General features: G+C 45.8%; 1 protein-coding gene across 4 annotated transcripts in view; it reads left to right on the top strand.

Moving 5' to 3' along the window:
• Window positions 1-23,541, top strand: part of RPTOR (regulatory associated protein of MTOR complex 1) — a 175,905-nt gene that overhangs the window by 142,585 nt on the left and 9,779 nt on the right. For 2 of the 4 annotated variants that reach the window (XM_068913312.1, XM_009682674.2), the window contains 6 exons: window positions 6,109-6,214; window positions 8,274-8,388; window positions 8,908-9,032; window positions 10,334-10,438; window positions 14,567-14,614; window positions 21,434-21,540. In XM_068913312.1, coding sequence (XP_068769413.1) covers window positions 6,109-6,214; window positions 8,274-8,388; window positions 8,908-9,032; window positions 10,334-10,438; window positions 14,567-14,614; window positions 21,434-21,540 — 606 coding nt within the window. The remainder of the gene's footprint in view (window positions 1-6,108; window positions 6,215-8,273; window positions 8,389-8,907; window positions 9,033-10,333; window positions 10,439-14,566; window positions 14,615-21,433; window positions 21,541-23,541) is intronic. The other 2 variants (XM_068913311.1, XM_009682675.2) reach the window with 1 other exon arrangement.

Below are 23,541 nucleotides of genomic sequence, written 5' to 3' on the forward strand. Positions count from 1 at the left end.
CTACCACAGCGCTGATCTCTACAAAAGTCTTGCCCCTTCCTAAAATCTCTTGTGGCAAGAGGCTGTTCTGTTAACCCCGGGCGGTCTTGGACCGCCGAGGCGCAGGAAAGCCTCGCTGCCAGCTGTCAGGAAGCCCTGAGCCGAAGCGAACGGGAGCCAGCCTCTGTCCCTGCCAGCACTGGCACAACACGCAGGCAGGAGCGGGGAAGGATCCTGGAAGGTGAGAATTACATAAGAAATCCTTCCCGATGAGCCGCAGCCGCAGCGCTCTGAGCGCTGTGTCTTGGCAGTTGTTCAAAGCCCTGAGAGGGAAATGAGCCCTTCGTGCAATTGCTGCAGTAGCGTTAACCAGGGAGAAAAGCTGTATTTACTACTGAAGTCTGCCGAATCGTCCCCTGCTCCCCTCCAAACGCCAACTGCCGTGTTGAGAGGGAGAGACAAAGTGTTAAAGAGGAGAAACTTCGCTGGTTTTCAAATGGCGCTGCTTGGTGGGAGGTTTCAGAGTTGTAATTGGTTTCTGTCCGAGTGGAAGCTCGGAGGCGTTGGAGATCCGCGGCATGTCGTGATCCTAATCGTGTAGCGCTGCCTGGGACTCCCGCGCACGCTGCGGGCTCTGCTTAGAGGAGAGCTGAGCAAAAGCCAAAACTGGGCTGTTGTTTACTAAGAAGACCTCGTGCTTAAATGGGAGCTGGCTGCGAGGGGAGACAGAGACGTGAGTAATGAGGCTGAATAGTGAGTTGGGCTCATTCTTTGGGATAATAATTTCTGCTTTTGCAGCCAGCAGCAGTTGGGCTAGAGGTCACCGTGCTCTGCTGCACACGTGCTCCGATATCCACTCCTGTGCGTGTTTATTGCCAGAAGCTCCCTCGTGATGTTTTCGGTGGAGTTCATATTTTCACAGATTATTGCACCTTCTTGACAGGATCAGTCATGCAGCTCTGGCCTGTAGGTTGATGAGAATGGGAAAGGACTTGTATTTTACCAGCGTGCTCTGACTCTTTCTGCTCACTGCAGTTGATGGTCTAAGGGCTTGTCTGGTCAAAACCTTGTCCGTTTACCGTACATTTGCCGACTGGTCTAATAAAATAATGTGCCTACAGACCGTGTCGTGCTTGTGACACGTGGAACTGTATTGCCTTTGCCACATGGTGCCACTGGGCTCCAGTGATTGGAGCCCAGTCATGCTGCGGGAGTCAGGCAGTTAGATGGGTTTACTACTGTGATGCTGTGATTTTTGTTTCCCCAAAGCAATACATCCAGCTTTAGCATGCTCAGTACCAGATCAAAGCCACCACACCCATGCGGAGTGAAGTACTCAACTACTATAGAGCGTCTCTGTCAGGTTAAAGTTATTTGCAACGTTTTGAAAGGATAACTGTAATTCAACAGAATTTATTTCACTATAGGTGTAGTATGTTTACTCTGTAATAAAACTTTGAAAGGAATCACAGGCATTTTTCACCACTCCTCCTCCTATTTTTCTTCTTTCAAAGCTCTGTGACCACCCTGCGGTGTCACAGAATCTTGCCACGTTTCTTTATACGCAGGATCAGGCCCATTTATTTTCTCTTTTTAATTTGCTTGTTCACCAAATGCCAACTAGCTGAGCCTCAGTCAGCTTAATGATAACATTGGTACTGGTGAGAGTCAGAACCTGAATCAGAAATGGAGCCACCCAGAGTAAGTATCAAGTGTTCAGTGAGTATATTTTGGGCATTTTCAGCTGTGATCCCAGCTGGACCTGGGGAAAGCCAGCCGACACTCAGTCTGTGCAAGAACCTCCATTAGGAGTTCCAAGATGATGACATCCACTGTCTGCAGGTTCTTTGGCACAGAGAACACAGATGTTCGAATCAGTTTTACCATCGCCAAGACTTTGAAACGTGCCCCTAGTGTTTCCCTACTGCAAGGAGCTGGATTGCATCATAAATTGATACATGGATGTAACCCCGTCGTGACATAGAGCTACTCTTGGGGGAGCAGCTGGGACTCCCCTTTGCTCACATCTTTTGAGGAAGAAGAGGAAGACAAAGATGACAAACAAATTATAGTAGAAGCAGAGGCCTCCCAAGAGCATATGTGAGTTGCAGGTGCTACAAGAAGATGCCCAGGCTTCAAAAGTTGAATAAGCCTTCCCATCCCAGGTACAGACACTCATTCATTCTTTTGTTGTTTTGGGGGGAGGAAGGAAGGGTTTTTGCTGGGAATTATGCCTATATTTCAGGTTTATCATGCTCAAGCAACATAACAGCAGTGCAAACGCAGACACAGGTATTGAAACAAATAGCATTCAGTGCAGGAAAATGCAGGCAGGGCCTTTTTCTCCCCTCATCGTTTGTTTCCTCAGTCATGCATCGAATCTCATTAATGTGCTGGGAGGTTATATAATTTACTTTTAGTCTGAGATAGTGAAATAACCTCTCCGTAATGTTTTTCTGATATATTTACCAAGTCAGCTTGGGCTACTGCCCTGTCCCACAGTTCAGGCTATCTACAGGACCCGTGTGAGGTAGCAGTGGCAGGGCATGCTTGACAGAACTTCCTTTGGCTTGAATGAAGAAATGCTTTTGTTGACCTGCCATAACTGGGATCACTGTTATGTCTCTCAGCACAAGCATTATCTCCAAAAGTGGTCACGGCAGTCACAAGCAGGACTGTGCTCTGCTATTTTCCTCCTTCCCATCCTCTGTTTCGGCTTGTAACAGATTCTTCTCCCCTAGGCAGGGGTGAATAAAACCCCCCTTTGTCTTCAGACAGAGCATCCATCGTCTTGCTACTTGAGTGCAGACTCAGCTTGCCATCATCAGCAAACAGCTTTCTGCTCTGTGCTTTTTCCCTGCCTGGTCTGTGAATCTTTATCCACCAACTTCCAGGATGCAGTCGAGGCCAAATCTAATCTGCAGTCAGAGATTACATCTGGGAAGATAGAGCAGCAGTCTGTCATCGTCAGTTCTGGCCTAGACAAGGGGGAGAAGAGCTTTAAGTAGTGGGCAGTAATGCTGTCTTAATCTCTACCTAAGGAAGCTATAATAACTATTTTAATTCCTTATTTAAGGACCGCTGGATGAACGCAGAGCGCAAGGATGCTGCAGAACGCTACGGTAGAAAGGATAGTAAATGTGCTCCAGAGACAACGTGCAAAAAGAAGAGGAAGTCTCAGTGAGGAGAGAGGTTTTGCAATAGGTATGTGAATCCTTAGAAGCAATGAGAGGAGACAAAAAATCAAAACATGCATGAAGGACAGCTAGAGTCGCCACGTATCACCGTGGAAATGATGCATGCCTGCAGTCAGCCTGGAGTGGAGGAGATGCAGGAACCAGCCCAGGTGGACAGGTAGAGACAGAAGTGCCGGCAGTCTTCTCAACTTCTGGAACCTGCACAGCAGCAGCCCACTTGCCATGAGCACATCCTCCCATCAGAGAACTTGGCCCACAGACTGCAACCATTCAAGAACGTCACCTGATGGGTCAGTGATGAAAAGAAAGAAGCACATAGTTGCACGAATTTTTAAAAGGTTCTGTATGTGTGTTTTCAAAAATAAATGTTTTGGTGGTTTGGGTGGAGGAGTTGTACTCTTTTTACAAGAAAATCTTGTGCTCTTGCACTCTTGCTGCGTTCATCATGCAAGTCTTCACTTGCATTTCTGACGGTCTCAGGTTTAGGCTTTGGGTTGTTAGTGGTTGGACGTTTAAAGGTTGGATGCTTGGTGGTTTATTGCTTCCAAAGCAACCAATATACATAGTTGCAACTTTACAAGCAGTATTGGAGGATTTCACACAAGCTAGCCTGCCAGAACATCCCTAGTGACTCATCACCCAGTTGGTGACAAGCTATAGATGGTGATGGCCTTAATTTCTGTCTTAGTTTCTTGCTCCCTGCCCTCTGCCATCTGCTCCTCCATTTGCGGATGTTGTGCAGAACACAGCAGGCAAGTGGTCTATCGAACAGGAGAACCGCTTCTGGCGGCAAAACGCACGCGCTCCTTTGGCGACAAAACGCACACGCTGCTTTTCCGCAGTGGCTCGGCAGAAGCTGTCCTCCTGAGGGAACGACGGCGAGCCAGGCTTGGATGGGTGGGTGGTCGCCAAGGAGCAAGGACCGTATAGGGATCACTGGTGGTGATGAGCACGGTGACCATCCCGGCCTGCGCCTATGCCTTTCTGCGTTGCTATTCCTGTTGAGGGGGAGCCTGCACGTTGTCTCTCCCTCATCAGAGTATTTCGTGGTACAGTCATGTGCGCCGAGGTCGCTTCCAGCCTGTCTCTCCGTAATGTCGTTGGAGGGCGCTGGGAGCTGCGGTGGCTGGGGCTGGGTGAGCGGCTCGGTCGGGAGGCTGCCCCGGGCAGCACGTGGGGCCGAGGCGGCCGGCCCAGGCTGGCCCGCAGCTGAGCCGCTGCAAGCTGCGCGCTGCGTGCTCGGCACCCGCGATGGCACAGTTGGGGCGTACTGCGTTGCACCTTTATTATGCGCTGACGCTGTAGAGCGCAGACTTGATGACCAAGGAACCATACCCTGAGAGACCTCATCACAGGAGGAGTCTTCATTGCTGAAATTAAATGATTAAAAAAACTTTCTGCTTAACAGCCGTGCAAGAATTAAGTTCTTCAGACCTGAGAAGCCCAGCTACTCCTTTAATTTGATATTCTTTATCTGCTAGAAAGTAGAAAAATTCATTGCTCAGCTGCATATCCTAAACTGAGAAAGTTGCTGGGTGCCTGTAGCAGAATTTACCATTCTGTTCAAGCCCTTCTCTTCTCCTGGCCTTTTAAGTCTTACTCTAATTTATTCCCAGGGGAGCTGGATTTTCATTAAGGCGTAGGTGTAATCTCGCTACTCTCAAATCTCCTTTGCTATATTTTATCTTGGTTTTGTTTATTACTTTATATGATTGGTCATTTGTCATTTCCTTTTTAATAGATCTTGTAGTCTTGAAAAATTAAAATAGTAAAATAGTAAAACAGTAGTGGTTTTTTTCCTGGGGCTGCAGGGGGAAGGATAGGGTTTTTATTTGTCCTTTATTTTAAAGAAGCAGCAATTCAACTCAATAGTAATTGTTTTCCAAAGCATGGTAGCTTCTGAAGACAGTAGCTGTAATAATGACGGGTGATTTAAGATGCAAATATCTGAGACCTTTACCGGTCTTTGAGCTGCACCTTCCATCGCCGCGCTGCCGGGAGCGCCGGGGCCCGCGGACGCCAGTGGCGGCCCACCCTGCCCAGGAAAGCGCGTTGGCGTACCGAAGCCTGGAGCTACGCGCTGGGAGGAAGTAGAAGAAAATGGGTCGGAGGGGTTGTACGCTGTTCAGGGCGTCTCTCCCATTTCAGGTGGGAGTTGTGTGTAGTCAAAACAGGACGACACGGGGTCATCGCTTTCTGGCAGCTTACAAAATTCTGGTCTGACGAGCGGAGACAGTCGCCTTTACTAGTGAACGCAGCTTGGTAGCTCAAGCGTCGTGGGAATTCAGAAGTAAAACAACGCTTTTTCTGGCCTGCAGTCATCTATTAGCGATGAAAGAAAGATTTTAATACGTGGTTTTAGTTTTCTAACTGTATCAAAACTGTTCTCTCTTTAACCTCAGGACTGCTGGGTGGTGCTTTTCAGCTGAGAACTGTTGTGTATTATAATCTGTATTGTGTTGAGATTGGAGGTAAACTGTTTGTAGAGGGAAAGGAGTTGTAATGACTGAGTAGAGTAAAACCACTTCCTTAACTGCCCATCTCATGTGTCAGTAACAGAAAAGGGCATACGATGAATGTACGGGGCGCTTTAAAAAACAAACGTCGTTCACTTTGTAGAAATGCCTATAGCTTAAAGGCAAAACAGAATAGATGACAGCAAAAGGAAAGGGGAAGAGATTACAGATGATGAGAATGTGCAGATCAGAAAAATGCTCAAATATTAAAAATGCTCAAATATTAAAAACATAAGGTCCCATGGGCTCCTGAGCTCCTCCGTTTACTGCCTGAAGCTGGACACGCTAAAGGGTCTGTAGCTGAGACTGTGCTTGTGACATGGCGTGTGCGTGCGTGGTGTGTGTGACACGGGCAATTCGTGGAGTTTTGACTGTTACTGTTGTTTTGTATTGCGAATATATTGATGCATTGAAAGATCCCAGAAGAGCATGACTTGGAGAGCCAGATTCGCAAAGAGAGGGAGTGGCGGTTTCTGCGCAACGCTCGGGTCAGGAAGCAAGCCCAGAAGATCATCCAGAAGGGTGAGTTTCCCCTTTCCTGCGCTGCGGGCAGCTCCCGGCGCCATGTTCGTGGCGGACTCTGCGCTGTCAAACCTCTCGTGTAGTAACGAGCCCACGCTGACCCGCAAACGTAAAAGGTCCCTGCTCCTCCTTTCACGTGCAGGTGAGGCAGATAGGGTCCCGTTCTGCTGTAACGTGTTTTGCTAATCATCACTTATCTTTCCATTCTCGGGATAGTTTTGTACGCTAGATCAGGGGAGCGACTACTTTAAAAGTCATATATCTGTCTTCCCCTTTTGAAAACTTAAATACAACGCTGTGTACAAAATGGCGTGGTCAGGCACAAGTAGAGCGTTCAGCCCCGGTGTAGCATCGCGCTGTCTGTCTTCTCGAGTCCGTCACAGGAGGAGAGAAGCGTTAAGAGTAATCTTTTGCAAGAGGAGAAGGCTTGCCATAAAAGCAGGTTTCTCCGCTTAGAAGAATTGACAAAGCCTGTGATTTCCAGCACGTGTGTTTGCTGCTGAGCCCTTGCATCTGAAGGCCAACAGCTGAGCTCTTCAGCAACTCACCCCGTCGGAGCTGGCGTGTCCGCAAGAGCCAAAGTCATAAGCATAAAATCGATAATTCAGAGGCCCTTAACAGATACTATTGATTTTCCATTTTGGCTTTTCCTCCCTGTCCTCTAAATTTCTGATGAATATTGTAGGTTCTGTTTTTAAAGGGATAGAGATAAAATATTGCAAGATAAACTTTAGCGCTCCAGCTGAAAAGGTTCAGACAGTGCTTGACGCATGTCAAACACCATTAGGATTACTAGTCGTGACAAGTAAGCCAGTACTGCTGAACTGATGGATGTGTTCTCCTCCTGATGTTCGGCAGACATCTAAATGACTTTCATATTCCCCACTCTCCTGAACTCAGTAAATGGTAGTTTACTTCTCATATCCCATTATATTTTTAATATTTATATATGTAGGGCTTTATGTATACTTACATAGTTGCCTCTAATATGCCTCAGGTTCATGATTCATTAGTGTGTGTATTCTGCATTCTACCGAAAGCTAATCTTGCTTGTTTATAACTCTTTATGCGTTTACAAGGCAGCAGTTGGGCTAGAATTCTTTTAACACGGGAATTTATTCAAATTCAGTATAACCCAATGCAGTGCCCTCAGGAATTTGCATAGCTGAATTATTACTGCTTGCGTGTCTTACTTAAACAGCAAAGACGGGGGAGTGTCATTTATGTGAGCTCTCCTCGCTGTGACCTGAGATGGCATCCTGCAGGAAAGAGGCTCCCAGGGAATGGGTAGATGTTGTTCCTCTTCTGAGCGCTAGCAGAGGGAAGGGTAGCCTGAAATACTGATTTGCTGAGTGAAGTGATATCCAAGGCCCAGCCTCCCAAATGTACCTGATTCTCTGGAGGCTTGCTGGGTTCCAGGCAATGCAGTGGGTGGCTCAATGTCATAACACTGCAGAATATCATAAACTGAAATAATACAGAAACCAAACTGGAGCCCGGGAAGTGGCTTGAGGGGGTCTTGTTGAATACAAAGAAGGGGATCTTTCATGCTTGCCTGAAGAAATGAAGTCTTTTCCTGACCAAGGTTCGTATTTGGTTGCTTGGCCTGAAAGTAAAATGCCAGTATTCATAAAAATGAAATCAAAATCGGAAATATTAACAAGAATTAAAGTAGACTTAAAATACTTTAATTAAACAGATGCATTCCAAAACAAACTAGAACTGAGTAAATGTCTCCTGAGCTTACAGTTTTGTGTGATGAATTCATACTTTGCCAAAAAATGCAGTTTCAGGGATACCAAAACTGCTTGTGAATAGCAAACTATTGCAAAGAAAGAAGTGAAATGGAAGGTCAAATAAATAATCCACAAGCTAACATGAAATACTGTGTTGTATATTGAATAAAGTATTTTCATTTTGTTTTATTTTGCAAAATAAATTAAAAAACAGGGTTGATTTTGTGTCAACACAAAATATTTTGTTGGACTTGGTTGGGCATTTCCTTCCGATGGGCTTTTCTTAGACCCTGAGTCTTGGCTTTCTCTCGTTCCATCTGCAGGCATCTCTCGGCTCGACGATCAGATCTTCCTCAACAGGAACCCGGGTGTCCCCTCAGTGGTGAAGTTTCACCCCTTCACTCCCTGCATAGCGGTGGCTGACAAGGATAGCATCTGGTGAGGGTTCACCTCTGGCTTTCTGGAGAGCAGCTCCCACACCGTGAGAGCAGCTCCCACACCGTGACACGTGCGAGGACTGTGATTGAAAATGGCCCATCAGAGAGTGGGTGTGGATGATTTTGGGGGAAGAGTGGTGTGTTGCTCCTTGTTCTTGCCCCTCTGCCCTCAGCGGTCATCCTCCCCCTTTCTGGGGCAGGAGATGAGGAAGAGGTCCTGGAGTTCAGTGCCGTATGGAGTGGAGTTCAACATCGTGCCCGAATCCCTTTGTACAAGAGGTGCTGGATTAGAGGGCTACAAGTGAATCCTGACAAACTTATAATAGTTAATTATAGTTGGGGTTTTATTCTGTTTCTTTGGCAGAAGCTGGGCATACCATCACTATATCAATACCAAAGGAGAAAGACAAATTGAATTGGTACCCAATGTGTAATTATTAGTGTCATTGTAATGGGTAGTTCTCTTTTTATAGCTTGCATAGAGAACTGAGAACTGACCTGATGTTTCTTCCTCACGCAGTTTTTGGGATTGGGAGAAAGGGGAGAAGCTGGACTATTTCCACAACGGGAATCCTCGATACACCAGAATCACAGCAATGGAGTACCTGAATGGACAAGACTGCTCTTTGCTGCTGACTGCCACAGGTAAGCGACACATTTGTCCACATGGTTTCAGGGCAGGGCTGGGGGATTTTACAGAACTCAAGTCTGGGTGAGCTGTTCTGGACCTCTCACTCTGCCCTCTATGAACATGGCCCAGTCTGACCCTTGTCCCTCCTCGGTGGCTTGCCTGAGCGATCTCAGTTGAGGAGGCGCTTCTGGAATCAAACCTGAAAATTGTTTCTGGCAGTACTGGATTATCTTAACCGCTTAAGTAAGCACTGCAGACATTTTCAAATGACTAACAAATTAAACACTTACTGAAACCGTTTTCGGTCACAGCTTCATTTGCTACATTATTCTGGGTCTTCACATTGCAAACTCCTTCTCCTATACAACATTTGAGGCAATTTGATTTCAGTTGGTCCTGTTGTTTTAAAAGCTGCTGTCCAAAGCTGAAAAGGAAATCTCACTGCAACCGAAGTATAAGAAATCAAATTCTGTTACTTGTGCTGTTGTAGCTCTAGAGCAGGCAGGGCTTATTTTAAACATTAAACTTCTCAAATAGTTCTGAGTTTCTCTGTATGTCTCTCTGGTCCCTTCCGTCTCACCTAGGGGGAACAGTTCTCTAGAATGCTCTGTTGTACCCTGTAAGGTAGTATGAAGAGCTCTCATTCCCATTCATTGGTCTCTAAAGCTGTGAGTAAGATCTGCTTCTCTCCCAAGGAACCATTCTAAACCTGTCAGTCTAAGTGTTTTCAATTGCTTTTCAAACTTCATGATGAAATGTACAGGTTGGGTATAATTAAGAGAGGTAGAAGAAGAGTTGAGAGGGCCTTTAGGACATTTTTCTTTCAATTTATTGATTCTTAGCACAAAAGTTTCACAGTTGGGGAACAAATTGAAAAAATACATGATGTTCTTGAAAGATTTGCTGCTGATGGGCTGGGGACTCTGATTCAGCTCCTTCTGTAGGGTTGTGTTTTGTATCTAGCAGGGTACTTTTGTGGCTCTCAGTACCAACAGCAAGGAAGATGGAGAGATGAGTCCTAGAGAAAACAAATTGGTCAAAAGAGGGGGAGCGACATCTAATGTCGGGTGTTATTCATGGAAAGGAGCATAGCTCTTCCAGAAAAGTTCCTGGTGGAATAGTGTTTTAGGTTATATGGATGTAAGAGTAGAGAGAAAAACAACTCTAACAGGGATAAAGTTCAAGTGACACTTTCAGTTTTATGGTTTGTATGACTACAGTTCCACTTCTCTCCTTCCTTTGTTATGTGCAAGTAATTGTGAGAGTTGCATCAGCAGTGACATTGCGTTGTGTTCTGTTTTCTGTGCTCCCTGAGACGACGGCGCTATCAGAGTGTGGAAGAACTTTGCAGACCTGGAAAAGAACCCCGAGATGGTAACTGCCTGGCAGGGCCTCTCAGACATGCTGCCAACTACACGAGGTGGGTCCCCGCTAAGTTGTCATGTCGAGGATAGAAAGAGCTTGGGATGGTAGGCATTTTTCTAGGGTGGGGTAGAGCAGAATGGGTTTCTCAACTTTGGCCATCAGTTACATCCTTATTTGACAGTCTCTATCTTTCTGGAATGGCCTTTCACCAAGCCCTGGTGAGGAATTCCTTTTCCAGTTCTCACAAAACAACACCAACAAAACCAAAAGCCCTACACGGCAACTTCCCCTGCCACACGCACGCGTGAGAACAACTAGAACAGCCTCTTGCTGGGGAGCAGAAGGGCACAAAATCCTTGTTCTTCACAAGCACTTACCTGCTCTGGACTCATTGGCAGGTGGTTGTTTCTTCCCCTTTGGGTATGGGAGTAGCTCACATACTTCCTCTTTCCTCCTCATGGGCTGCAGCCTTTGCATAGCTTTGCATGTTGCACCTGTGACCTCATGTAGCTTGAATTCAGTTTTAGCACTGACTCTTTGCTGTTTATTTTGGGTCAGGAGATGGCAAGAGAATATGCAATCTAAATCTGATACCTACAGAAGGACAGTGCAGTTGGACATTGACCCACTTTGAGTGCTAAAAAAGTAATATAGAAAAAGATGTAAAAAGGAGCGCTGGCGTCCAGCAACATGCAGTTTGAAACCAGATTACCAGTTTGGGTAACCCTGAAGTCTGTTTTAGGACGTTAAAGGAGGTGGACGTTTTGTCCTTCTGAGACGTTTGTCCTTCTGGTAATGTACTAATGCTCTAATGATGATTCTCTGTCACTTGGATATTTTTAATCAAGGCTACAAGTTTTTCTAGAAGATGTGCTGTAGTTCAATCAGTACTTACGTTATGGGTTTGATGCAGGAATTGCTGGGTGAGGATCTCTGGCTTGTACTGTGCAGGAGGTCAGATGAGATGATCAACATAATTCATCCTGACCTTAAAATCTGACAGTTCTCATTTCTGAGCTTATGTGGTTCATCACAGGAGTCTGACACAGCTCTTTTAGCTATTCATTGGATTTTACCTGTGCTGCCTTGTTGAATTCATATCTGCTAGGTTTCTTTAACACCTCACGGTTCATCTCTGGTGTTTTAGGAAAGTATATTTGCTGTAACTTTAGGCTCTGTGCCTCATTGTCATAGGTGCACATAATGGATTATTAACTGCTGGAAGTTTGCAGCATACTGTGAAAATTGCCACAGTCAAAACTTGCCCTTTGCAGAGATGTCAATAAAAGCAGGCAGAAAACAGTAGTAATGCACTGAGTGGTGAGAGGCCTGAATCTCCTTAGGAGGAGAGAAAAGTACCCAGTAGTCATCTCAAGTTGCCCTTTGTAGTGTCATTCAGTTAGTCTCTATTTCTTTTTTGTCAACATTAGCCTTCCTGAAAGATGTTGGTTAATATTTACCCTCTCTGGATTCAGGATCTTATTTCCTTGGTGCTGGTAATGGACTTGCTCAAACAACTGATGTTCCCCTAGACTGCTGAGATCATTGACTTTTTCCTGCATCGTGAGTAGTGTCTGGAGAAGGTGCTGACAACTGTAGGCTGAACTCCTTCTGGCTAATCCCATTTTCCTGCCTTACTTCCTGCAGGTCTTATTCTCTGCAGGCCTTTCATATAGAAGAAAGGATTGTTAAAGAGCATCAGTGTTTGCCATTGCAAAACAGGTTAAGAGCTGAGGCAAGAGCTGATTTAGCTATAAGACTTGAATGGTTATGCTTGCTGAAACAACAGTGTTGAAAGTTTTAAATCTGTTCTCTTCAAGATTTTTTTCACCCTCTTCTTTTCTCTGTGATCTTAAGAAGTCTGGGTCCTGTTTCTTTGCCTTTCACCTTTGGCTGAATTAGATTCAGAAGAAGAAACAGTTAGATTTCTTTGTGGGGAGAGAAATAAATGCAGTCACTTCAAAGGAGCTATGTGAATGAAGTCCCCTTGGAAATGAGGCTCTCTACTGAAGAGTTATCCTTTGCTGCCACGGCCATAGCTATGGTCCAGCAGTAGCTCTTAAAACTGAAGGTGCATCTTTGAAGCTGGCTGTGCTCGGGAGTTTTACTGGAGCTCGTTCGCTCCTACTGTTGATTTCCTTCTCTCCCCTCCCATCCTTTTCCGCAGTGTCATACTCCTCTTTATTATTTGATAGTCTCGACAGCAACCAAAATACTGACTTTTCTAGGGAGTTACCCCTCTTATAAAAGGAGGGAGGAACATGCGATACAGAAATACATACTTTGGTATCTTCGGAGGCCTCACCAGCTTGCCTAAGTAACAGGAGGCTCAGGGTAACGCTGCTTAGTGTCCCGCAGCATCAGGCTGGTCCGAGAGGGTGGCCTAAGCCAGATGGAGGCGCAGAACTTAAACTGTGTCATGACTTGCATTGTGCAGCCCAAGATAAGAGAAATGAGCTAATAGCTGAGTTTGTATGTTAAACCCATGTGTGGCTACTGCTGCTCAGAAGTAGCTTGGTCCCAGTTCACTGTACATCTTAGTTGACTTTTGAGATTCAGGGTAGACAAGTCTTAACTGAGTGCCACACTGTGTGGGCCCTTTACTTTTTCAATATAAGAACTGTTAATTTTGATCTTGTTTAGATCTGTGCTCAATCAACTCACGCTGCACAAAGAAAGTCTCTTAAGCTAAAATCAGGGTGTTTAAAGAAGCAATGGTACCAGGTGCTCTAGCGTGAAGCAGTGTTCCTTTTTGCTCATGTGAGGAACCAGGAACCCCCAGCTGGAGAGAGGGGTCCAAGAAAAGGCAAAACTCATGCTGCTGATAGCCCAGTGTTCCAGCCACGGTAAACTGCGAAAAAAAGTAGCAAAATCTAAGCATTTTCTAGTGCAAGGGAATGCATCTTGCATTTTCTAGCAAGGGAAGACCATAAACCTGAAGCGCTCTAAAGTTGTGATGTCGCGGTAGAAGGCTTCTGGAATGTAGGCAATTTTTATAAAAAAGGGGGTGTTTGAAAGCTGCTAATTCTGTGCATGGCTCGAGGTCCTGGAGCAGTTGGGTGCCGAGCAGCGCAGTGACCCAGCATGTGATGCCTGCGCAGGAGCTCTGCTCAAGAGTCGCACAGAGCACGTCCTGCCTGGCAGAAGTGGTCGTGCAGCTCTCTGGCTGTCTCTGAAGACAAGTGGTCATGCGCATGCTTCCGAACAAAATTGCAATTTTTGTATCGTCCCTTTGTGACGGAGGAAAACAAATAAGCCAATCGGAGCATCATTGCTCTTTAAAGCATGACAGCGCTGGAATTTGGAGAAATACAGAAGTGTAGCTAGCTGCTTCAGAGTTACCAACTACTGTCTGCTCAGGTTTCCCTTCCCAGTTCCTTCCGTGTGCTGTTTGCATAAGTCTGCGTTGTTTTTCTTTGTCCAATTTAGCAAAGACAGCCAGTGTGTCACTTCTAAAGGAGGGCCAGTGAAAGGCCTAACAGATTGGCAGGAACCAATGGTGGGAACCTGGAGTTGCTCGTGCAGGATTTTCCAGGGTTACCCAGAGCCATATCTCATTTCCCCGTTTTCTGCCTGCTGCAGTGTTCTCTTACTACCTGCAGGTTTACAGTGGCTAGAAATGAATCTGTTTTGGTAGCTAACCTCCCATTTAAGGGTTGTTTAAATGGAGCACCTATAAATTGTTTGCACCCCCTGAGTGCTGGTGAGCTATCTGTTGCAATATGGAGCAGAAGAGCCCGTGCACTAGCTGCATGAGCCCAAGCCTTTAATGACAGCAACTTTGTGCCCTGGTTTGATGTGTGCAGATGCCGGGAGTTATCTGGATTTCCGTCTGTCACTGCCCAATACATTGCACTTCAGAGCGGGGACCAGGTTATACAAAGGATAGTCTCCTGGTTCAAGAGGAAATTTAATAGTCAGATCTGTGCTGCTGTCAGCCAGCCAGAGTATTCACTTCACACGTGACAAGCACCACTGGCGATGGCTTCCTAGGAAAAGGTTCGGTGATTGAACCCTTTTCTCTGGTCGGAGGCATGTGCTGCTCTTGGTACTGCTGCTTCTCTGTTATGTTTTTTCCCTTTGCTTTGAGTTGCTTTTTCTAATCCTTTTTTTAAGATTTATTTTTGCTCTGGCTGACCAACTTACCCTTAGCGTCAACCCCTTAATCCCTGTCTTCTCACAGGTCTGGCCCGAAGGGTTTCAATCTATCTTGACAGAAGTAAACAGGGAGGTGAGTGCTTTCTTTCCTGTTACCTATGACCAGCTGGGGTGGGAAGGACCTCCTTGTCCGACTTCTGTTTGGTTGGTTGGTTGGTTGTTTTTTTTGGCATGGTTTTGAATGACTGCTGGGTCCTTTTTGTTCCTGGAAAGCTTTGCTGCTTCTACCTCTCCCCATTCCTTGCCTTGTGTATGTGTCTGTAACAGCGGTGGGAAGTGTAGTGAGGGAGTCTCGCGCTCTCCACGCAAGCTCAGCCAACCACTGAAGGAAAGGGCAGGAGATTCACGTAACGTTCGCCGAGTTTTCTGCAGTGAGAGCAAGTATGGGTGGTTTTCTGGGACATACCAATCTTCTTTCTAGGAAGATTTCAAAGCGTCCTTGGACAAAAGAACTCAAACAACAGGTTCCAAATGCGAGCAGCCGTTAAGCTAACGCGAATTTTGTTAGGTTTTAGTTGCAATACAGTTTTACTCTAAAGATCATTTGAAAAGGAGCAGCTGATGAATCTTTCCTGTGAGGCTTAGAAGAGTGGATTTAGTCTTTTGGCAAGGGTATGCCTAATACATTTTACAAATTCTGTTCTTTTATATGGAAGGAAGACGAATAAAACCCTCCAACCTTCCTGCGTAGAAGCGGGAGCTGTGCAGTGCCTGCATCGCTCCCGAGCCTGACCCCCTTTGCCGCCGCGGAGGTCTTGGGGGAAGCAGATGGCGAATGTGTCAGGGCGTCTCTGCGTGTATGCACATACGCGGGTGCGAGCGCTGACGTAATCCTCCTGGGCTCTTCATCAGTTATTACCATTTGCTGGCTGATAAGAGCTGAGCGTGTCTGTGGTGATTAACAGAACAAAGATGATTGCGCTGGTGTGTGATTCAGAGCTCTGTAACTTGAGGCCTTTGCACATCTCTTGCTGTTCAGAGACAAAACGCTGGGAGAGCACTGAGCAAAGCTGGTGTGTTGCTGTTAGCTTTCTGGCTCTGCATTTCGCTCAAAAACCCGCTGGCAAATCAAAATGCTAAAATTAGCAATACTCGGCTGCAGGGAATTCCCTGTTCAGCAAAGTGGGCTTCAGAGCAGTTTAAGGAAATACCAGCCACTCCTGCGCAGGATCAATACTGCTGATGCTAAACAGTCAGCGCTCTGTCCCAAGCACACAAATAACTGTGAACCAGTAAAAAAAAAAATCACCAGCATCTTCTGGCCAGGCATTCACCTAGGGCAAAATGCAGCAAAAGGATTCCTTCTGCCTGACCAAAGAAGCCTTGGAAAAGTGTAAGATTAACCATTTGTTTGACAGCAAAATACATCAGCTACATTCATGTAAAATGTACTTATTTTTTCACTAAAGCACCAAAAATCTGTTCTCATTGCCTCAGCTTCCGTGGGGAGCTTTTTCCAAGTGCGGGATAGGGACCGTCTCTTCGTTCTGGCATCACTGGCTGCTGGCCTGAGGCAAGAGCCTCTAGGCACCGCTGCAACACAGCTCGGGGCAATTCGAGAGAGACCCACGGCAAAATTGTCCAGGTCATAGCAGGCGGCTGCGTGCAAGTCGGCGCTGAATCCCAGGAGCTGCGGGTGAAGGGGGAGCAGCCTGCGGCGGGGCCGGCCGGCGGGACGGGAGCCTGGAGCGCCGCGTGGGTGCTGCCCTCTGCCTGGGCTGCTCCCGCTCTCCCACCCGGCGCGCTCGGCGTCTCGGCTCACCGCAGCGTCGCCTCCCGTCGCGGCACTGCCTGCGCGGTAGGCAGGAGGAGGCGGTGTTAACAAGCTAATATGTCTGACCTGTGCCCACCTCTATCCATCGCTGTCTCGGGGGGGTTGTTGGTTCTGGTGTGAAAACAGCCGTAATCTCTCGTACCTCCAGAAAGTTTCTGCTTGTGCCAAGCAAGAAAAAATAAGCGCATACGTGCCAGTTTTCTGCTTCCTTCCTGCTCTCCTGGGGCTTCCAAGACAAAGTGAAAATTGTCAAATATCAGCTCTGCGAAAAAGCAGGACCTTGCCCTCCGGAGGCTCTGCTCTGCCTTTAGTGATCCCAGCTCTTCTGGCAGAAGTGAGCAGTGCGGAGGGGAAGGCTGGAGAGCAGCCCTTGGCCGTTCTTAAGAGAAAAGTTAGCGACCGACGGGAAGGGGAATTTCCTGGGGAGCTGCAGAGCTGAGTATGGGGCAGCTTCAACAGAAAGAGGAGCCTTGGCAGAGAGAAGGCTTCAAAATAAAATTTAAAGGAGTTTATACTGAAGAATGAGAGAGAGAGAGAAGTGAAGTGAATCTCTCCACATCTCCCAAGAGTTAGTATCTTTTTCTTTAGGAACACATTAGAGAAAACCACCTTACGTTATGGTCAGATTTTTTTAATTGAAATAAAATAATTGGAGTTGCATCTCCAGGGTTTTGGGTTCTTTCAATTGGATTCCCAGAGTAACAGACACTCTTTTCTCTTACTGTGCATCGTCCTTGGCACGAAAAGAGTGACACTTTCTGAAGGTGTGTTGTAGAAATTAATGAAGAGTGAGGTCATACAACCCTCCCACTGCGTCCTGGAAATTAAAACAGAGATGTGCCTCATTGCTTAACCAGGAGGGCCCATGATTAAAAAATCATCAGTCAGAATCTGAGATGCTTTTATATTGTAGCCCGTGTCGGTATTTCTGATCTCATTGAAATGCCGAGTACAGGTTGGCCGTGTTCCAGTCACGATAAAAATAAGTGCAGACACTCAAAATGCAGCTGCTTTCAACACCGGTGTTATTTATTGAAATTTATACAAGGAACTATCCCATCGAGACAAATATCTGATTTTCAGGGGGAGTCCTGCAGGGAACAGCCCTAGAAAGTTACAGCTTCAAGAATGGCTGTTGATATGCACTGCCTGTCTATCATCTCACATCATCCAGAACTGCAAGTACCTGTATGAAAAGGCTCAACAGAAAAAGCCTTAAATTTTTTTTTTTCCCTAAGCTGTGGAAGATTTGCTTGTTCCCCAAGAATTCCTTACAGAAAAAATTTAATCTTAACTAATGGTACCCTAAAGGAACAGTGTTGTCAGGGCGCCTGGTGCTGCAGTTCACTGGCGTCTGAGAGTCCTACCGTTCCCTGCCAGCCTTTATCAGGCGGTTGCATTTGTGTCACAGCATTCCCTCTGTTTGCTCCACTTCTGTAAGCAGGCGGGAGCTTGGAAGTCGGGTGGCGGGTAATGCATGAATCTTGCTACAGGGCTCGCCCGTGGAGCTGAGACTGCATGCGCTTGCAGAATATATTACCCTTTGCAAGAATAAGGCCGAGAAGCGTCTTACATGCCAGACCTGCAAGCCAAAACACAGCAGGTGAGCTGCACTCTCAGTTGTAACATCCTGGAGAAGGACCTCTGTTAATTAAAAAGGAAATGATAGTTAGTATTAAGTCCCACATTTGCTTCTCATCCTAAAGAACTGGGAATTTAACATATAAACATGAGCCAATACTCTGTCATTTCCACCATGAAAACATGTTTGCCCTTAAGCCTCTAGTACATAGAAATAGTTCAGCTGTTTCTGTTTAATTTCATACTGTGAGAATCGTCTTTGAATTTAACGTTTCACAGTCAAGAGAAGCCTTCCCTGTTACATGCTGCTGAATAAGTTAAATGTACACACAAAGGCTTTTGTTTTTTTTTCAACACAGATTTGAATTCTAGTGTAGCATTTCCAGTTGCAAGCCAGGCTTTTCCTTTCCCCTTTCCTTATCCCATTTCCTTGAAAGGGGCATCCTCTAAGCCTCTCTCGCATCCCCCCAGCCGCAGCCGTCTGCGGCAGCCCGGGAGGGAGGCTGGGAGCAGGATTCCCCGGCAGGAGCGGCTGGTGTTCAGCGCGGGTGCGACCTCTGCAGACAAGACCTTGAACGGTTCTTGGGCTGCAGGTGTTTCCCATCGAGGAAGGTGCCAGGAGTTCTCCTTCACTGTTGATTTTATGCAAATATTTTCTTATTTCTCATGCCTGGATCGTTTGGAGCAATATGAGCATCCCATATTCAGATGCAAATTAGTCCGCCCTTGAGCACTGTGGATCTGAAGAAGCAAAAATGGCATTTCATGTTTCCTTGAGAGAATAGGAAAGCTGACAAGAGCAAGAGAAGGTCTCAGGTTAGGTGATTATTAAAATGCTGCACTTGCCTCTTCAGCAAGCAGAGGTATCAGTTATACAGACTACTAAAGTTTTTATAAGAAAGGCAGAAGAAGAATAGTCTTCCTGTAAGACCGTGAGCTGTACCGTACACCAGGATGCTCCAGTACTAAGTTTTGAGCTGCCAAGGAGCGAGAACTCTCCTATGTGGGGCAGTCTGCTTTCTTCCTCCATGCGATGAAGCTTTTCCCCTTTTTCTCTCTAACCATGGAGTCTCTTTCGGTTCCTCTTTTAGGGCTGAATTTTTGTTCTTTCTATCCGGTATTTTCTCAGAAGAGATCTCTGTGCTGTTTTATGTAAAGTGAAACTCTTCTGTGGCTTCTTCCCTCCATGAAATTTTCCCAGCCTTCTGGATTTCATTTCTGAATATTCTCGGTGATTAAATTCCCCACAGATACACCGAAACAAGCTTAGACGCCAGTGGCACCAACAATGCCAGTCATAACTCTGAAATCACCATCTCTCTGCCCCCCTCCGCAGAATAGAGTTCTGGACCCCCCCCCCCCGGCTGGGGATTGCTGCTACTGATCAAACTGAGGAAAATGATTGTCTTCAAACTGGGGGATGTAACTGGAAAATTGGGAGCTTTAAAACTGCCTAAGAGCACATTGCCTATTTAACTCCATCAGCGATGGTAATAGCAATATCTATCTCAGCCTGCCAGTTTTATCTTGTCACATGGGCCATAAACAAGATGACAAATGAAAACACTTTGGTGATGTTTATCATCTAAATCACTGCCTGCTTGTTTGCCTCAGATCTCCAGCAGCCCTCCGAGCTGCCAGGCAATCCGAAGTAGCAATCAATTTGACTCGCAAGATAAAGATACAAGCTCTCAGCTTAGTTGAGAGTCCTGAATTTCCTGCAGTAAGATGAAAGACTGTCAATAAGTGTCAGTTATCTTCTCAATGGTATGCAGCAAGATCAGGAAGCGGCTTGGATGCAATGCTTAGGAGGGGGAGACAGGCAAAACATTGTACTGGGATCTGTATAAAGCAAGGTCGTTTCATCATCTTCGAAGCTAGCTTGGTGTTTATAGGGTGCCTCTACTTGTTTCCTTCGTACCCAAGCAGCAATGGTAAAGATGTCTCGTCTGGCAAAAAGTACTTACAGTCCTTTAGTGACAAAAGGCATGTTGTAGGATGTTTAAATTTCCTGCTGGGGCTAATTCTTTAGGAGTACGCTCGTTTTGGACAAGCTAGTTGTGCATTTCTCCTGGGAGAGTTTGTGGAGCGGAAACGCGGGAGCCCCAACAAAGGCCACGGTGAATGGCTCCAAGTGGTGAGCCTGCCTGCGGTCCTCGTGTGCTGCAGAGCAGTTTCCGACGCCAAGTTGTATGTGCTTATAAAATACTTTCCTTCAGCACCAGAATCTCAATTTGGCACAGAAGAGACAGTAAAGCAGTGCTTCTGAAAGGAAGGAAGCTACTGCTTCTGTCTTGCACAACCCTGTGCAAGAAAATGAAAGCAAACATGCAAAAACTGAAATCCTTTTCAGGTTCCCTGTGTAGAGCTTCTGTTTTTTGGGTTTTTTTAGTGTATGAATAAAAATCTCCCTGCAAAATCTACAGATTTGGGGTTAGTCAGCCTTTCCAGTGTAAGAAGAAAAAGATAAGTGGTATACAGCTCTGTGCTGAAAGCAAAGCAGTTAGGTGCTGTGCAGGCAGCACATCGGTGGTGCAAGGAGGTCCCTTCTAATTAAATGTGCAAGAATTGTACCTTGGAGATTACCCCTGCCAATTAGGGATTTCATTGCCAGCTATTTCCTAAGGCCAAAGTATCTGTTTCGTTCTGATCCTTGTGTGCTCTGTGCTTAGGAAAGTCAGCTCGTTCCGTGGCTTTTGGACGTTTAATCCCCACACTGGGAAAAGAGGTGAAATGCGCTTATTTTTTCCTCTAGAAATTGCCGTACCAAGAAGGTTCATTATTTCATACAGTCTGCCAACCTGTCTGTAAGCAGGTACCCATGTCAGGTCTTTCAGGGATAGAAAATCCCTTGTAATTCTCTTACAGCATGGATGGGTCTTTCTTCTAGACTTCGGCTAGCAGTCAGCTTATGCCCCCAAGGATGAGGATCAAGAGCTCTTGTAAATGTATTTTAGCTAGTGTAATTGCAGATTGGTCTCTTCCTTCTCTGTCCATATAGCAAATGTTTTTTTAGTCTACCAAGCTATTTAATTCAGTATCTTACAGCAATGACTTTACTATTCGTTGTTTAGAAACGTTTCCTCTTAGCTACCTGCTTCCATTAGAATAAGAAGTCATGATAATCCAGAGGGTCTCCGGTCATGCTACATGTCAGCGGCAATCGTCATTTAGTCTGATGTTCTCATAAGGTGGTGGATAATTTATTAGGACTCCCATGGAAATCCCCAAGTAGTAGGTAGTTTCCCAAAGTGCCAAGAAGACTATACTCACCTGCCTGTAGAGACCACCTAGACCTTGACTTTTCTAAGCATTTAAGCTCCCCAAGAAGTAAAAGATGGACCCAAAACCAGGACCAACTGATCTGATCCCATTTGGAGGATGTATGGATGTGTGTGTATATGTAATTTTAAATTTCCTCTAACGATGATAGCGTTCTGTAACATGAGATCACAAAACCTGGTGTTCTGCTCAGTCCTGCTCTGCCTGTGCTGGTGTGGAAAATAATCTGCATGTCCTGCCTGTGTTTTCTCTTAGGAGCAGGAATGGTAGTCGACTGGGAGCAAGAAACGGGGCTCCTTATGACATCTGGAGATGTGAGGATAATCCGGATCTGGGACACAGATCGGGAAATGAAAGTACAGGTAACACCTGTGTATTTGTCCCATTTACTTTCCCCTATGGCTGAACGTACCGGTCTCCTAGCAAACTCCCAGCCCACATCTCATGCATTGAGTTATCACGTGCACAGCCAAAGGATCTGAGAATTTGTCTGTGAAGAGCTGACAGGTACCTAGTTCTGAATCTCCTGCTTTCCAGCCTCAGAATCACGTTACAAGATACATAAAAATGCACAAACATTTAGATAGCATTTCAGATCTTTCCTGGAAGTCGCTGCTGGTATTCTGAACGGTGTGTGATAGTGCTTGGAAGAGGTGAGGTCTGTGCAACGCAGGAACAGGCAAGAGGCCGCTGACACGTTTTTTGTATGAATACGTTAGTGAAATAGTATAAAAAAATCTTGAGGAAATTAAGCGGTGAGTGGGATAGGTGGTAAGCACAGTCAGAGTTACTGCTACCATCTCTCTAAATCTCTGGGAAGCAAACAGAGCTAATTACGGAACAACACTACCCTCATACCTCCTGTCTTCAGGAAAGCGTGGTTCACGCCAAAAGTACTCACACATCTGTTTAGTTCCCTTCCTGAATTGGGGCCTGAATGCTTAGCAGGATGGAGACACGAGGTGTTTCCTAACCTTGCATTGGCCAAGTGGCCAAGTGAAGGCAGTGGGATTACAGCCAGCTGAGGCCAGCGTGACTCAGAGCAGCAGTTTGCCCGGTGTTGTGGGGGCCAGGTACCGAAGCACCGACAATGTCCCTGAGGCTACTGAGGGCTCCCTCAAAGTCTCTGCTTCCAGCTGGGGAGCTGCTGGCAATGCTCTGCAGCTCGCTGTTATCTCCAGAACCGAGTGCATCTCGCCTTTAAAGGGAGGTGGTACGTAAGGCATGCATAACTTCCCGTGCAGTGTCACGGGGAAAAGACAGAGCAAGCATTCATGTTGATTGTAGTCAAATAATGTTTTTAGGAATTGTAAGGAGAAGCAGCAGGTCTGTCAGAATGAAGTCACCATGCTGGAGAAAAAAGGAAGTCTTCAAAGCTTCTAGAAATTAATTAACCCTGGATGAACATTAATTATGACACTTTGACCCTGCAATGTAGCATAATTAAGTTTATCTTAATTACTTTTGCCTATTATTTTTCCTATGTAAATTAGGGAACATCAAAATTCGGGAGGTGAAAATCTTCTAAATGATGATGATTAATGATTGTACTGGAATTATCTAAAAACATGGTGTTTCTTTTTTAATTGCAAAGACTGGTTTTGTTGAAATTCAAGTGATTGAAACTTCCTGACTCAGTAACACTGGAAAGCTGAAATTCAGCACAGAGCAGGGAAGCTATGTCATCCAAGCTAAAAAAGCTGCCTCCCCACTCTTTGAACTACTGAAAGCGCATCTCTGGAAGCGCTTTGTTTGTAGCTGAAGAAGCAAGGACTTCATTTTCACTTCAGCTGATTGTTCCTGCTTCAAAGGCAGGATCTGGTTTTAGGCAGTTAGAGTAACTATCCAAACACAGCCCCTAAAGTTAGGTGCCTCTAGCGAACAGCTACTTCACTCAGCTAAGACTGTGCATAGCAACTAAGAAAGGTGAATATGCACAGAAGCAAAAATAGGATGGAAGTGTGAAATTAGCTAATGCAGTTCTAAAGTACCGCTTTGATTGTTATCCTATTTTCAAAACGTTGCTTAGTTTTCACCCTTTTTAATTGAAACTGTTTTTCTTCGTAACAGCTGTAGACATTATTTCAAGAAATTCCTTTGCTTTTAGCAAGTAAAAGAGGGGGAAAGTTGCAGCATTGGAGTAGGAATGCAAGACTTGTTCACAGCACAGCTGTCCTTGCAAGCTCCAGTTGTCTTTTCCCATGTTGTTTTTTTTTTAAACATATGCAGTATCTGGCTTCTAATGAGATACTCTCCTTGCCCCAAGGTCCTACAGCGGGGCTTGAGGGGTGGCACAGCATTGGCTCACTTCACTTTGCATAAGTGGCTTTGTGGCACTGCATGGTAGCCAGGCAGCTCACTGT

This window comes from Struthio camelus, chromosome 19 (assembly GCF_040807025.1).
Source record: "Struthio camelus isolate bStrCam1 chromosome 19, bStrCam1.hap1, whole genome shotgun sequence".
Classification (NCBI taxonomy): domain Eukaryota; kingdom Metazoa; phylum Chordata; class Aves; order Struthioniformes; family Struthionidae; genus Struthio; species Struthio camelus.